The 15684-nt window shown below is 32.3% G+C and overlaps 2 protein-coding genes across 2 annotated transcripts; one reads left to right on the top strand and one right to left on the bottom strand.

Annotated features, from left to right (window-relative positions):
- Positions 1-163: 163 nt before the first annotated feature.
- LOC105621068 (E3 ubiquitin-protein ligase MARCH6) lies at positions 164-5926 on the bottom strand. The gene is made up of 6 exons (XM_012202542.1): positions 5540-5926; positions 4641-4959; positions 4025-4398; positions 2073-2729; positions 1544-1997; positions 164-912 (listed from the first exon to the last, which is right to left on the bottom strand). The coding sequence occupies exons 1-6, from the start codon at positions 5924-5926 to the stop codon at positions 164-166; spliced, it is 2940 nt and encodes a 979-aa protein (XP_012057932.1).
- Positions 5927-9119: 3193 nt separating this feature from the next.
- On the top strand, positions 9120-15138 carry LOC105621056 (DNA topoisomerase 3-alpha-like). The gene is made up of 11 exons (XM_012202531.1): positions 9120-9338; positions 10360-10706; positions 10935-11053; positions 11149-11495; positions 11568-11856; positions 12069-12567; positions 13019-13361; positions 13454-14084; positions 14152-14380; positions 14685-14938; positions 15098-15138. The coding sequence occupies exons 1-11, from the start codon at positions 9120-9122 to the stop codon at positions 15136-15138; spliced, it is 3318 nt and encodes a 1105-aa protein (XP_012057921.1).
- The last annotated feature ends 546 nt before the right edge of the window (positions 15139-15684 follow it).

Here is a 15684-nt window from a genome sequence, read left to right as displayed (position 1 = left end):
ACTATATATATATATATATGTGTGTGTGTATATATATATATATATATATATATATATATATATATAATATAAATTATCAATCAGTAAGTAAATCTTAAAGAATGTACACGAAGCTAATCCTAATCCGTTTCCGCCCGTAACAATATTATGCCTATTGACACCGTTAGCTCGATCTTGGTGATTGATGCTGTTGGGTCTGCGATTTATTACGATGCTCATAATTCACGAGCCTTTGCCCCACGAGATACTTGTCATTCTTAATATGCTCGTACAACTTTTTAAACTGACGTATCTGAAAGCAAATCAATGCGCAGACCAGATTTACTAAAAGAAGGAAAGGATATAGACGTCTGGCGATAAGGATCTGGGTCTGTAAATTAGTCACAAGAAGTGGAACTATTCCATAGGCCACGGCATAAGGAACCGCGAGAGCAAGGCCGAAACAACATATGACAGGAGCTGCTAATTCCTTGATGACAAATTTCAAATCCATTTCCCTTATTCCTTCATTGTAAGCTCGCTCTATAGCGAGACGTATTCGCCAATCCGGTCCCATCATCGTTACGGCGGTAGCTATTTTCGTATACAATACGCCCAAGGCCCAATCTTGCCAGATGAATAAAATGGGATTTTGCTCTAACGGGACACGTAATGGAACTACCACTACTAATTCAAGAAGAAGACCGAATAGAAGCGGTATAACTCCGACAAGTAGCACGAACGCTACTGAAGCTTTCACAGCCAAGATCGCCCAGTGCTTGATCCGGTCTATAATGGCTCTTCGGCCGCGAGGCAACCAGGAGAACGCCAATGCTAAGCCTCGAGCTGCGGCCCAACATACATACGTCCCGCAGGCTATTGTGTATACTTCGTGTACTCTTCCGGATAAAGGACCTACAGTCTCGCCACCATCTAAAAGAAAAGTAAAAAATTATAAGTAAAAAATTATAAGTAATACAAAGTTTCAAAATGAATATATAATATTAGACTGAATATTATATGAATACAAAACTAAATACGAAAATGCTTATTCAAGTTAAGTAGATCTTAGGTGTTCATAATCTGTTTTCAAAACCTTCTTGAGTAATGTAATATAATCTTAAGATGCTAATATAACTCTGTGATTACTTATGACATCTTAAAGTCTTAAATATAAGAACGGATTATGAATATCGAGTTAGTACTAAATAATATTTTGTGAATTTTTATACATATCCAGGTTCGAATTCTGGTTAAAGTAATATTTTTCGTAATAAATTTTTTAGTTTTTTTAAAACAGTTTTTATTAATATTAATATCATTAAATTACTTGTCAATTTTATTTGTGATATTATTATCACAGCTTCAGTTTAAGATTGCATTTCAAAAAATGAAATCGGTGCACAGTTTACAAAATAGAGTATGAATATGTATATATGTAAATTCACATATGTATAAAAATTCATCAAAATAAGTACGAAAATGAATATTTTGCAAGATCCGTAATATTTTTTCTTAAAATTGCACTTTTTTATAAAAAGAAAAACGAATAACTTCAACTTACCAGATCCAGTTAATGTAGGCGGCAATACAGGTGGCGACGGAGCAGGTGCGCCTACCATCCACAACGCCATCACTCTACGTCCCAGCCACACGGGTAGCGTCATAGCGACTAGACTGGCGATCACGAGGGATATGCAAACACAAAATAGAAGCCCGACTAATCTCGCGGGGAACCATCGCGGTCTGACATAAGGTTGAAATCCCGTGGGCCCCTCCCTCTGTAGTAGCGCTTGATGCGCAGCGCCCAAATCCGGATGTTGCGGTTCCTCGATTACCGCCGGTCCTGGATCATCCGCCTGATCTCGTAGAAGATACGATTGCAGATCCAGCATCCACGCTACTACACGACACCATGCTCTTACTAGAGCTTTCAACCACGTTCGCGTGTGTGACTGCTCAAGTAATGCAGGAAGGATCACTTGCAATAAAAGTAGCTCCAACGAAAGCTCGCTGACCTAAAATTTAGAGAACACAACTTATTTAATCATCGCAACAGAAAAGAGTAAAATAAACATTGTTGTTTATCTTACCTGAGCTTCGCTTTGTACAGTCACAGTGTAGGGTAAAAATCCCGGCCAAGCCCATCTTAGGATTTTCACGGGCAGCCACAGCATCAGTAAAATTGCCGTGCCGAATATGATTGCAGACGCGACTAATCGGCGTACGTGCCGCAATATGGGAAGATGTATCATTTCTTGTATAGGGGAGAAATCAGGATCATTCAGATTTCGTAGAAACCAGAGAACTCCAGGTCGCAGGACCTCACGTAAGAGAAGAATAAACGAAGCGAAATAATATATGTAAACCATTCCCACTAACCAATGGATAAACATGGATGTGCCAGGAGCGAGTCTGAACGAGGATTCTCTATCTCTGAGTGTAGCATCAAACATTGCCAACGAGCAAATGTCTAGCCACCAACCGCAAACTAATGGAAGTACGCCGATCTCCACAACAGAGAGTAAAGAGACTTTGACAATAACGTAGCAAAGTCCTAAAATTCGCTGGGAACGCTGAAAGCCTAATAGTGCAGCGAGAGTGTGAAGGACCACCAGACAAACTCCGATAACGCAGTAGCCGCATAATGTGGTCACTAAGCCTTCAAAATGTGATGCAGCTGCATGTTCTTGCAGACCCAATCCCGCTATCGTTAATTGACCGATATGATACGGACAGAAAGCGAATACCTGAAAAATACATTAATACAAGAGGTAAAAAAAAGGAAAGAAAAATTAGTTTTATATAATACTATATAATACTCGTAAAAAAATACACATTAATTAGTCAATATGCATATACAAGGTTCTGGAAAGTGTGTACAATCGAGAAAGAAGTGAGTTTCTCATGTAAAAATAAGTGAAAAATATAGAATACAACTTTTCCATATAGAACTTTATTTTCAAAAAAATTGAATATCGTTTTCAATTAAGAGATAATTATCATATAACCATTCGAAAAAATGAAGAATTTGAATACATTACTATCACTTCACATGTCTTTAATTCATCAAGCAAGAATTTATTTGTTACATGAAGGGCGAAATTTCAACAATTTTTTAATTATCTAATAAAATAAATATTATTAAAATTACTTATTATTTTAAGTTACGAAAAATCAGACTGACGAATTAGCGATGAATGAGATTAGGTGAATCGAGAAAATTGTCAAGTGCTACTCAATACATGTACTTAACAATCAAACTCGATTTTTTTCAAAAACAAAATTCTACATGAACAAACTTTTGTTCTATATTTTTTACTTGTTTTTATACAGAGTGTCTCGCAATTTTTTTGCCAAGCGCTTTTGTATAGATAGAGTGAACTGTAGATAGACTGAATTATTTATAATATTTATATAATTTTCAATTAAATTAAAAAATCCTCTACCATTTTGTAATTTTCACAATAATTAACAAGATATTAATTATTAAATATCGCTGAGCATTGATTTTCAATCATTTTTTATTCAAACACTATCAACTTTACAGAAAATGTTTATTTTCTTTTCATAAAGTTATGAGAATTTTTTTGAGAATTTTTTAATACCATATTTTCTCATGTTGGTAAAAATAGTTGCCAATATATGTGTATATACATGCACATATATATATATATATATATATATATATATAAAATAAAAGAAAATGCAGTAAAAAGTTGATAAAAATTGAAAACGTTCTTAGAGTTCTATGAGAAGAAAATAAACAATTTTTGTTTCTTGCAGTTTTTTTTGTAAAGTTATTATTTTTTGTAAAGTTGATAGTATTTGAGAAAAAAATTATTAAAGACCAATATTTGACAATTTTTAATAATTGATATCTTGTTAACTATTGCGAAAATTGCAAAGATTGGTAGAAATTTTTCGACTCAGTTTAATCCATCTATCTGCACACTTGGCAAAAAATTTTGGGATACCCTGTATAAGAAATCACCTCCTTTTCAGTTATAACACGATTTTTGGAATATCCTATATATAAACTCACCATGATAAATAAGGTGTTTAGGGACACAACCCAGAAGACATGTTCAAGAAAGACAAGAGATCCGTCCAATCCTAAGAGACGCTCCCAAGTTAATTCTTCAGCTGGTCTGTCCCACTCCATAGGATTCCAGTTGGCCTCCTCGGCTTCACCCTGCGCCTGACCTACTACATGGGCCTGCACTGCATGTCCTCTCGCCCAACGCTCGCCACCCGCGCCATTCGCCTGTCCACCATCTACGCCGAGTTCATCCCTGATTGGAAGGGGTGGTATGGGAGGAGCTGGTGCTTGTACATCTCTCACCAGATCTTCGGGTTCGCCAATTCGTGGATTATTGGCCAAGTTTTCTGCTACTTCTCGATATATGGGACGTTGATCTATGATTTGATTGAATGAAAAAAATCCTATTTAATACTAATTAATTAATTTAATACTGCAAGATGATTAATTACTTATTTTGAGTATTAAAAGCAGTTCAATGCTTTCCAGTGCCTTTAAAATTTTTGTAAGGCAAGACACTATCATTTTACGTTATAATAACTATATAAATTTTGTCATGTTATTATAACACTTTATCATTTTTAAAAGTCTGAAAGTCTATCTCATTTTGTCAAATTACCTTCATGTAACTCCCCTTCTTGAGGAATAGGTGGATCAATGAAAGGAGGAACATTATTGTTGTCCTGGACTTCTTGTGGCATAGCACGTTGTTCCTGAGGTTGTTGTGGTCGTTGTGCGTTTGCTTGTGGGGGATTGTCAACTGGGGGCAGTTGTATATCTCTTTCAAGCCAGTCGGGGCCGCCCGCATGTAAAATTTGCTCGCGTAGCCATACCAGGCCGATAAACGCGAACAAAGTGCAAGTAACTACGAAACAACCGTGAAACACATCCGACGATATACTTTCGGTGGAAAGCATATCCATCGGTAACGACATTATCTGCAAATACATAATTTCAATATTAAATTTGTTAGTATTAATTTTTAAATTGCAAACTTTCCTGCACGAAAAAAATAAATAGGTATATTAACAGTATTAGCTCATAGCAATTTTTGAAAATAAATATTATCAATTTGCATATAAATATTATTAGACATCAAAATCCAATTCAAGCGAAGGTAGGACTATTTCTCTTATTTGTTTTATTCTTATCTGTCTAATTTCTACTTATAATTACTAATAATGCTATTAATTTTGTTTTTCCGTGTGTATTAAAGTTAAGATCATTTATTATGATATCAGCCCATATCAGATTATAGATTGAGATTGAGAGCGAGATTTAATTTAACTAATCAAAGAAAAATTTACTAAACTTGATATTGATTTGCTTTTCGTCTGATTAGTTAATTTCAATTTCTAATCTAAGCTTCAGCTAACGTCTCATATGTCATATATTTGTCATATGATAAATTTTTCCTGTTGGCTAAAAAGATTTAAGAACCTCTCTATTTTGCAATCAATTAACATGCTTGAAAAATTTATCATATGACAAATCTAATTTTGCATTTCCTTCATTTACCCGAACTAAATCAAGCGGCCCGCTGAAGAGAGCTCTATATGTGCGACACGCAGTTAATGGAACGACTCCCAGCCACGCGATCGCTACCAGTGTGTAATGTAACCAGTATTTCACGGCGGTAACAATGCTTGAGAATAAACCGCCTATGACATCTCTTAGTGGTAAACGTCGTGGCATATCTGGACTGTATATAGGTGTGAATGAAAAACGGTAACCACAGAGTTCGCAGTATTCCTTGCGCGAATAGCGCATCCACTGCACTAGACATTCCTGATGTATCCATTTAATGCTGCCTGTGCATATGCAAGGATGAAACAGGGGTCTGTCTGCGAGGCCTTCGGATCGACAGACCCTACAGATGTCTGCACCCAACATGTCCTCCGTCATGTTTGGTATTTTAAAAACAGCCACGAATCAAGCAAGGGAAGTCAAAAACGGTCCTCTATTGCTAAAATACATAAAATATTTATGAATTTTATATTATATAATTAATAAATATGAAAGTTTTAAAAAGATATAATTATAACACTTCAACTTATATATATTTTAACAAAATTTGTATTATCAACAGATCGTACGTTTATGAAATTTTGGAAAAAGCTGAAACGAAAATTTCGAGGACTCAGAACAAATATATAGTCTGGGCCATAAGTATGAAGCACAACAAATTAACGCAAACATTCTAGAGAATCTAAAGAATCTAAAGAAAAATAGATTAAAAAACAATTTTATTAAAAAATATTTATTTTTACAATTTTTAATGCTTTGTTGGTTCTTTTGTAGCTTTTACTACTTTCTTTTGTAAGAAAATGCAACAATGCAAAATGTTGGATGCATTATATATTTATGGCTTATAGTCAAGACTGTATTAATTAATATACTATAATCTTATATCAAATTGGACTTGATTTTTGACAATTAGAATTGGATTTTCTAATCCTACATTAAATGACACGTTGCAAAAGATTATCGCATAGTTTTTTAAGTATTCATGATTATAAATAGCAAACTAAATATTTTTTGTGAAATTTCTCCATAAATTCCTCCAAATAAAATTCTTGAATTTTTCATCAGATCTAACAATTAAATACATAAAATCAAAGAGAAAACATTTGATCTTCTCTCATTTGTAAATAATTCTGATTGCAGATTAATAAACAAATATATGTGGACGATAAAGTTCATATCGTGCATATGAAAAGGAAAAAAAAAACGAAATGTATGAAAAATTGATCTGTTTGCAAAACGAGATTATTCTTCCAATTTTAGATCATGTTTCTGTCCGTCCTGATGAATATTTTTCTGAAAATTTTCAATATTTTTTAGAATTTTTATATAAATTTAATAAGATTTCAGAATTTTTGAATAATTTTATAATCTTTTAGAAAATTTTTCAGATTTTTTTTACACAAATTGGAACATTTCAGAAATACCGAAAAAATGTACGAAGATCTCTTCTAAAATTCTTAATATAATTCTAAAATATTCTAAAATTTCTAAGATTTCTCATTCTGTAATTTCTTAAAATCTTAGGATGTGTTTTATTTCACATAATATACAATGACCTAAGCAGAACAACAAGTCACGATAACGTTAAAATGACATTAAAATGTCATGAATAATTGGAAAATGACTTTTAATGATTATTTTGGAATCATTTTGATATCATAATGACTTGTTTTACTTGGAAAGTAAAACCTTTTTTAATATTTGGAATAATAAGGATAAAATAATACATCATGTATATTAATCGTGAAACAAAATGCACTAATAAAATCTAAAGAAATTTTATGTAATTTATATATATATATATATTGATATTGATGATATTTTTTTAATTTATAGAAATCTTAGAATTTCAGAATTCACATGTATATATATATATATATATATATATATATATATATATATAACACACATATATATATATATATATATATATATATATAATTCTGAAAAAAGATGTACTTTGTTTTTTTGAAGTGTTCCAATTCGTACAAAAATTTCTAAAAGTTTTTCACCATGATAATCGTAATTGTGTGTCCATTAATTATGCAAATTAAACACGATCGTAGAAACGATCGTTCAATGACATGACGTGACACGACACAACGTAACGCTTAATGTGATACGACACGTCAGATTTCCGTGACCTTTCCTTTCTCCGAGAAACATGTATAATATACGACCGTTAACCATCAGCGTCTTACGATATCTGGAACATCGCGTTTTGGGCCGGATTGTCGAACCGTTCGGGGGAGAGAAGAGAATACAATCCGTCGTGACAAAACAAGAAACCTGACGTGTATGTACGTGTATACGCGTTTCGACTTTTACGCGAGCGGATCTCTCGACTACTCGTCGGAGACGCGACGATGACGTAACGTGATATAATAGCGTAACGCGACACTCAGCAATTGATACCCACGTGCGTGTGTCCTGAGAAAAATCCACATTGGATCGAAAGTTATTGTGCAAAAAACAACGAGGGACGTCCGCACTCTCCACTGCTCCCAAGTTCTTTCTACGTTCTGCAATTTAGTGATTTCTCACTTCCAAAACCCACAAAATGCAAAATCACTACGGTTTTCCACTGAGAAACCTAGTGCAACATTGGTGCGCATTGAGTGCAATTGAATGCATTAATTCACGTATTTTTAGTATAAAAATAATTTAATCATTTGAAAATTATGAGGATACCTTGACAACAGAATATGTAATTAAAAGGATTAAATTATTTATTAATACACTGAAAATACATAAATCGATTTCCACTAAATTGTACCAGTGTTATGTACATTAATTTAATTATTTAAAATTTTCTACCTCTCCTCGAGGGAGATGGATATAATAATAATATAATTATAATTGTAATGTAATAATATTATTAAAGAGCGAAAAGCGCGAAAGGATGTAAAATGCAAGCAATATAAAGTTCGTGTTACTTGCACTTTATGCACTTAGCTTCTTCGCTTTTTCCCTTTTTCACGCTTAAATATATTATACATATTATTATATTATTATAATTATGTTATTTTATGTATTATGTTGTTATTTTAATAAATAAATTTTATTAAATTGTCATTTTAAATAAAAAAAAAATTTTGAGGGATTTCAAGCAATGCGATCTATGAATCGATTATTTTTGGATTTGTTATCGAATGTGTCGATTGGTCATCAGAACAGAAAATGTTGAACATGACTGACACGTCGGCCAATCATCTTCGACTTTCTGCCATCAATTTTCACTTTGTTTTTTTCAGTTGAACTTTTTGCACTTCTTGCACGTTGAAAAATATATTCGGTTTCTTGTGTCATACATGTGCATAGATCGATATGTAAACAGAATTTTGGAGCGAGGTTTGGTCTCGCTATTGATGAGCTGTGTAAAAAATTACGCGATAGAACATGGAAGTGGACGTTTATTTTCTATCGATTTAGTCATTCCAGTAACGCAACTAAAATAGATAAATCGCGTATTGATACATCATTTATTGTTGTTTATTAAAAAATTGAGTGTTTAAGTAGTAAATTTATAATCTTCAAGGCGGAAAATTGTCAACAATGCCAAAATCATGTAATGGCCTTTTTTAAGTCTTATACCATCGCATTGAATTGTACGATATATTATGGTCTGAAAAGCAAAGCTAGCAACTTATTTAGCAAAAACCTTGGTTATACATTTTGCTTATTAAAACAATACTGTTCAAAGAGCATCATGAAGGTCCTCAATGTTGCTGAAAAACCTGATGCTGCTAAAAATATTGCTGGTTATTTATCGCACGGTACCAGCAGAAAGGTAAGCATTTATTTATTTATATGAATAGAGCGTTTTCTCAGTAATAATTCTTAATTATCATTCGCTTACTTCTCGTTATTCAATCATATTTTATCTTGTATGGATGAGTTAAAAATTTTATATAAACTAAGTCCCCTTCTTGGCTGTAAATATGCTGAAGTACAATAAAATTCTATTCTATTCTATTCATATTTTATCTTGTAACAGTTACAACTTGTCAGAATTATATCATAATGTAACATTTGCATTGTATTCTTTTCTATCTAATTTAGGTCTGTCCAATTTGAGCTCCAGAGCCAAAAAAGATGTAAAAAGTTCAATGTAAATAAGGCTTGTTCTTTTTCCACATTAAGTTCTGAATTGATATATACTGATGCAGTAAGTTAAAGTGAGACAGGTATAGTTTGTTTCACTCTAACATATTGCATTAGTTCAAAACTAGTTCAAAATTCTTTGAAAAAGAACAAAGAAAGATTTCATGGACTGTAAAGTATTGCTAAGTGTCGATCAGACAAGTATCAATACTTTACAATCTCTAAAATCTTACCTAAATTACTTTTTTGCTTTTGGCTTTGTATTTTGACTTTAGAGCTCAAATCAGATAAACCTAGTCTAACTTTTCATTTTTTAATTATTATACATTCATAATTTGAAAATATTTTAACATCTGCTTATTGTTTACATTTATTTATTAATTTTATTATGTTGAATATATTACTCAAATTAGGAATCAAATCAGTGTTGACTACTGTCTTGCTTTGTCAATTAATTTTTATACTTTATTTATACATGTTATTCAATATATAATCTCTTTATTTACATTTAATATTTATATTAATATTAATATTATTTATAAACCGAGGGAGAAATATATTTTTTATATCCATTATTAATATAGATTAATTTTAATCTTGGTTTAATTTATTCTTCCTATCATTTTCTTATAACTACAAAAGAGAAAGATAAAAAATAAATTAAATATTTTGATAGAAACAGATACTAATGATTTTATTTTTTGTAGAGAGAAGGTTTTTCCAAGTACAACAAAATCTTCGAATTTAACGTACAACTATGGGGCCAAAACTGCCAAATGCTGATGACATCTGTGTCTGGCCATTTATTAAACTATGATTTTACAAACGCTTATCGTAAATGGCACAGCTGTCATCCATTAAACTTATTCGATGCTCCAGTATTTAAGCGGTGCGTGGAAGAGAATCATGAAAATATTAAGAAAACCTTGGAACGAGAAGCACGATTCTGCAATGCATTGATTATTTGGACAGATTGTGACAGAGAGGGAGAGAACATAGGTTTTGAGGTTATTCAAGTCTGTCAAGCAATCAAGCCTAATATTCGTGTATACAGGTAATTGTTAACACTTTGGTTGTGTTTAGAGGAAACTGATCAGTAGCGCTTAATGTTCTTTAATATGATTCCTACCTTTAGATCCAGCGAATAATTAAAGACAAGAACCAATCATTAAAGAATCACTGAGTTCTCACTCACTGATTAGTTTTCTTTGCTGAACGCAACTATTTTTTGTGTTACACATTTTTAACAAGATTTGTAATATATGTCCTTTTAATGTTTTAGAGCAAAATTCTCAGAAATTACGAGATCGTCTGTTGAAAGAGCTCTGCAAAATTTGGCACAGCCAGATAAGGCGATGAGTGATGCCGTAGACGTAAGAAGTGAATTAGATTTACGAATAGGTACTACTTTCATTAAATGTCATTAATTAGAATGATTGAGCTGTAACTTTATAACTTTATTGTTATAAACTTCTAATTGACAAACATATTGACAGGTGCTGCGTTCACGAGGTTTCAGACCTTAAGATTACAGAAAGTATTTCCCAACATTCTTGGAGATCTGCTCATCAGTTATGGAAGCTGTCAGTTTCCAACGCTTGGATTTGTAGTCGAGAGGTTTCTTGCCATCGATCGCTTCAAATCTGAACCATATTGGAAACTAAAAGTGATGGACGATCGCGAAGGGATATCTGTAGAATTCAAATGGGTTAGAGTAAGATTGTTTGAAAAAATGCCTTGCCAAATATTTCTGGACATTTGTTTAGAACAGCCGGAAGCTACAGTGGAGAAAGTAACATGCAAACCAAAAAGCAAATGGAGACCTTTACCTCTGGATACTATTGTAAGTAACTAAGTTAAGATGTATTTAAGTTGCGAGATATTTAATATTTTATTTAAAAAATTATCAATTCAGGAATTGGAGAAGCAAGGCTCTCGTAAGTTACGCATAAACGCAAAGGAGACAATGAGGATAGCGGAGAGATTATATACCCAAGGTTTCATTAGTTACCCACGCACGGAAACGAATATATTTCCGAAGGAATTGAATCTAAGATCTTTAGTGGAACAACAAATAAACAATCAGGAATGGGGTAACTTTGCACAAAATTTACTGGAATCTGGAATAACTCCCAGACAAGGAAAGAAAAGCGATCAAGCGCATCCTCCTATTCATCCTATAAAGTATACCGACAATTTATATGGTCCGTTTATAGTACTTATAGTCTTCTTTTATAGAAATCTAATATCTGTTGGCCAATTTAATGCTGGGAATTACTTATTTTGAATAAAAGCATTGATAAATAATATTTTTAATATTCAAAATAACCAATTAATCACCTTTTGATATTAAATTTCTGTAAGAGTTATTTATCATTAACTCGACTGTGTTAGTCAGTTGCAAATTTATCAATAGGAAACGAAGCGAAAGTCTATGAATTTGTGGTTCGACATTTTTTGGCTTGTTTATCAAAGAATGCGGAGGGCCGAGAAACAACGGTGGAAATTGATATAGCGGGAGAGAAGTTCAAGGCTAACGGTCTTGAAATCATAACGAAAAATTATCTCGATGTATACATATACGAAAAATGGAGTAACAAGCAGATTCATTCTTATGAGCAGCGGCAAGTTTTTCGACCAACTAGCATTGATATGGTAGAAGAGAAAACTTCAGCACCAAATTTATTAACCGAGGCTGAGTTGATCGCATTAATGGACAAACACGGTATCGGTACGGACGCTACTCATGCTGACCATATTGATACCATCAAATCCAGGCAATATGTGGGCTTAACGGATACTCAACATTTTATGCCAGGCAAATTGGGAATTGGTTTGGTCATGGGTTACGATAATATGGGCTTTCAAATGTCCAAGCCGCATTTGCGTGCGGATTTAGAAAAAGATTTACAATTGTAAGCCAACCTAATGTATCACTAAATAATCTCTTATAGCCAATTAGATGCACACTAGTACACATTAATTAATGTCTTACATAAATTGACGTAAAGAAGATATGTGTTTAATACAAATTCTTATTATTTGAAATTTTTATCAATTTAATTTCCACTTATAATTGTTTGAAATATATTAGGTGTGAGAACAAGTTCGTGGCGTTTTCTCCGTTACATCTAACGGGAAAAACGCCACGAACTTTTTCCCATACCATAATAGAAATGGATTAAAGTTCAACTTATTTCTATATGATTTTAAAACGTTTATTTAAAATATTTGCACTTCACTTTATATAAATTAGTATACAACGATTTTAATATGCACGAATGCATACTAGTGCATTCAATCAAATTCACTATTATTCTGTATGGTTATGTATAAATCTGTTTTTATCATATTTTATTATCATAGAATATGCGAAAGTAAGAAAAACCCAAATGAAGTATTACAAAATCAAATTAATAAATATCGCGAAGTGTTCCAAGTGGCTATAGAACGCGCCAATTTGATAGACGACTCTTTAGCACACTATCTTAATGAGAGACCTCTTCAAACCGAGCAAATACAGCTTAATACTCCAGTGATTAGTACTATATTTAAATGTCCAAAATGTGGCTCTGACATGGTTCTAAAACAGAGACGACAAGGCAGAGGAAAATATATCACCTGTACGGGATATCCAGAATGTACCAACGTGATCTGGTTTCCAGAAACGGTAGAAGATGTTGAAGTTTTAAATGAAACATGCAATCGGGTAAATATCTTTGCTCGCTGTACTTTATGTGTTTCACATAAGTATATATGTTTTCATAAGTTATTAAATTTGTGTACGATTAATATTTTCAGTGTACAGAAAATATACACAAATTAAAATTCAAATTAGTCAGGAATGTGATACCCATGTACGGTACCTCTCACACAACTTGTATAGGCTGTGATACTATATTTAACGAAATGTTAAACATTAAAGAAGATTGCATTAAACAAACTGGAAGAACGAATTATACTGCTCACAATAATACGAGAAATACATTAAATTCCACCTCAAGTACATCTCAATCTACCTCAAATACATTTCAATCACGAAATACCCAGCCAGTTTCTAATAGTACAGGATTTGTACGAAATAACAACAATGTTGGCTTGATTGGAACTTCTACCGTATCATCCAGCAGACCAAACACACAAAATCAGAATTCTAATATTTCTCAGCCGAATAGCTCGAATAGGTCAATACTGTCAAATACTGTCAATAGAAATACAATATCGGACAATAGAGAAAATCATTTTTCTTGGATTAATTCAAGTGATTTCAACAATCCAGGGAACAGAGCAAATCAATCTACGTTCAGAAATTCTCGCAATACGAATAATGTAAAAGATATATGGGGTAATACAGACAATAATGCTGAGATTATATGTCACTGTCATGAGACTGCGATCCAGTTAACAGTTAGAAAAGATGGACCAAATAAAGGTGAGTAACTGTATGTAAGTTTATGATTTGTCACATAAGTCGCTTTGAATAACATTTGCAATTTCAGGACGTCTGTTTTACAAATGCGCTAAACCCCAGGGAAGCGGTTGTAACTTTTTTTTGTGGGGATCTGACAGCGCCGAGTCTAACACAGAGAGCGCACATTCCACTTGGGAACCTAACTGGAATAGAAACAATGATAGTGCTCATTTTTCTGGTGCTGGTACTTCTAATAACGATTGGGGAAATCCGTCTACGAATAATGTTATGTGTAATTGTAATCAGCCCGCTCGAAAGTAAGTAAAATCTCCAACGATAAATTTTCTCGGCTGGCCATATTAATATTAATATATTAATATTAATATATTAATATTAATATATTGTCAATTAATAATTAATTAATGAGTGATGAAATCATAATTATTATTGTTGCATTAACATTAACTATAGATCTGTTCTAAAGTTTTTGCATAGTTCATCTTTCTTCCTTTTCTATTGGAGAGAAAGTGAGAAAAGATGAACCGTGCAAAAAGTTCAGCTAAAAAGAGCAGATCTTATATCTTTAATATAATATATGTAAAAATATTCGTGTTTCTGTAGGTTAACGGTTCATAAAGATGGCCCTAATAAGGGACGACAATTTTATGGATGTCCCAAGGGTGTAAACTCCACTTGTAATTTTTTCAAATGGACAGATGAAGATGACACCAACGATAGTCACACGGACTGGAGCAATTCCACTGCAAGAGGAATAGGAAATAAAGCACGTAGCAAATTTTCACAAAAAAGCAATGCCCCTAAAAGACCCAAACTCACCGGAGGCAAGAGAAAGTGTGGAAATTGCGGATTGGAAGGTAATATTTAAAGAACTTTTTAAATATTGTTTTCTCTTTCTCTTTCTCTTAACTGTGTCAAAAATAGATTTTATATCCTCAATTATATCTGTTATCATATCTAAATTATATATTTTTATATTATATATTATATATTTTTCATTTTTTACTTATTTACAGGTCATACGAGGAAGAAATGTCCGAATAACGCGATGGACTGACGAATGAATTTTTTTCAATACAGTATTGTAAATAATGTACAGTTTATAACGATTGGAATTGTAAAAAACTTAATTAGAATGAAGCAGTATCAAATACAACTTTATTTCTAAGACTTAACTACTGCTTTATGACAACTACTGCTTTTTACAAGTGTTGAGATAGGAAGTAGTTTGATAATCATTTAGTGTCATTTTATAGTTTTCATTCATAATCCCATCATCCTAATAAGCAGTGTAAATAATAATATTTAATAAATTAAATGACAATTCCTTTGTTATAAGAAAAATTGTTTTTCATTCTCTTTAACTTTCTTCTTTCTGTGAGTGAAGTACGATTGTTGCGTTAATTATAAAAAATTAACATCATTATTAACAATTATCATTATATGTTTCTATTAGCGTTCTGTTATAATATTGATAAACTTTTTCAAAATATATACTTTTTGTTTCTCAGAGATTAATTTTCTAATTTTTGAAAGGCATAACATAAAAAATTATTGTATCTGAAAGTACATCAAATTTTAATTTTAATAGATTGTTAATTGC

The sequence above is a fragment of the Atta cephalotes genome, assembly GCF_000143395.1.
Source record: "Atta cephalotes unplaced genomic scaffold scaffold00002, whole genome shotgun sequence".
NCBI classification, from domain to species: Eukaryota; Metazoa; Arthropoda; class Insecta; order Hymenoptera; family Formicidae; genus Atta; species Atta cephalotes.
This window is presented reverse-complemented; position numbering and strand designations above follow the sequence as displayed.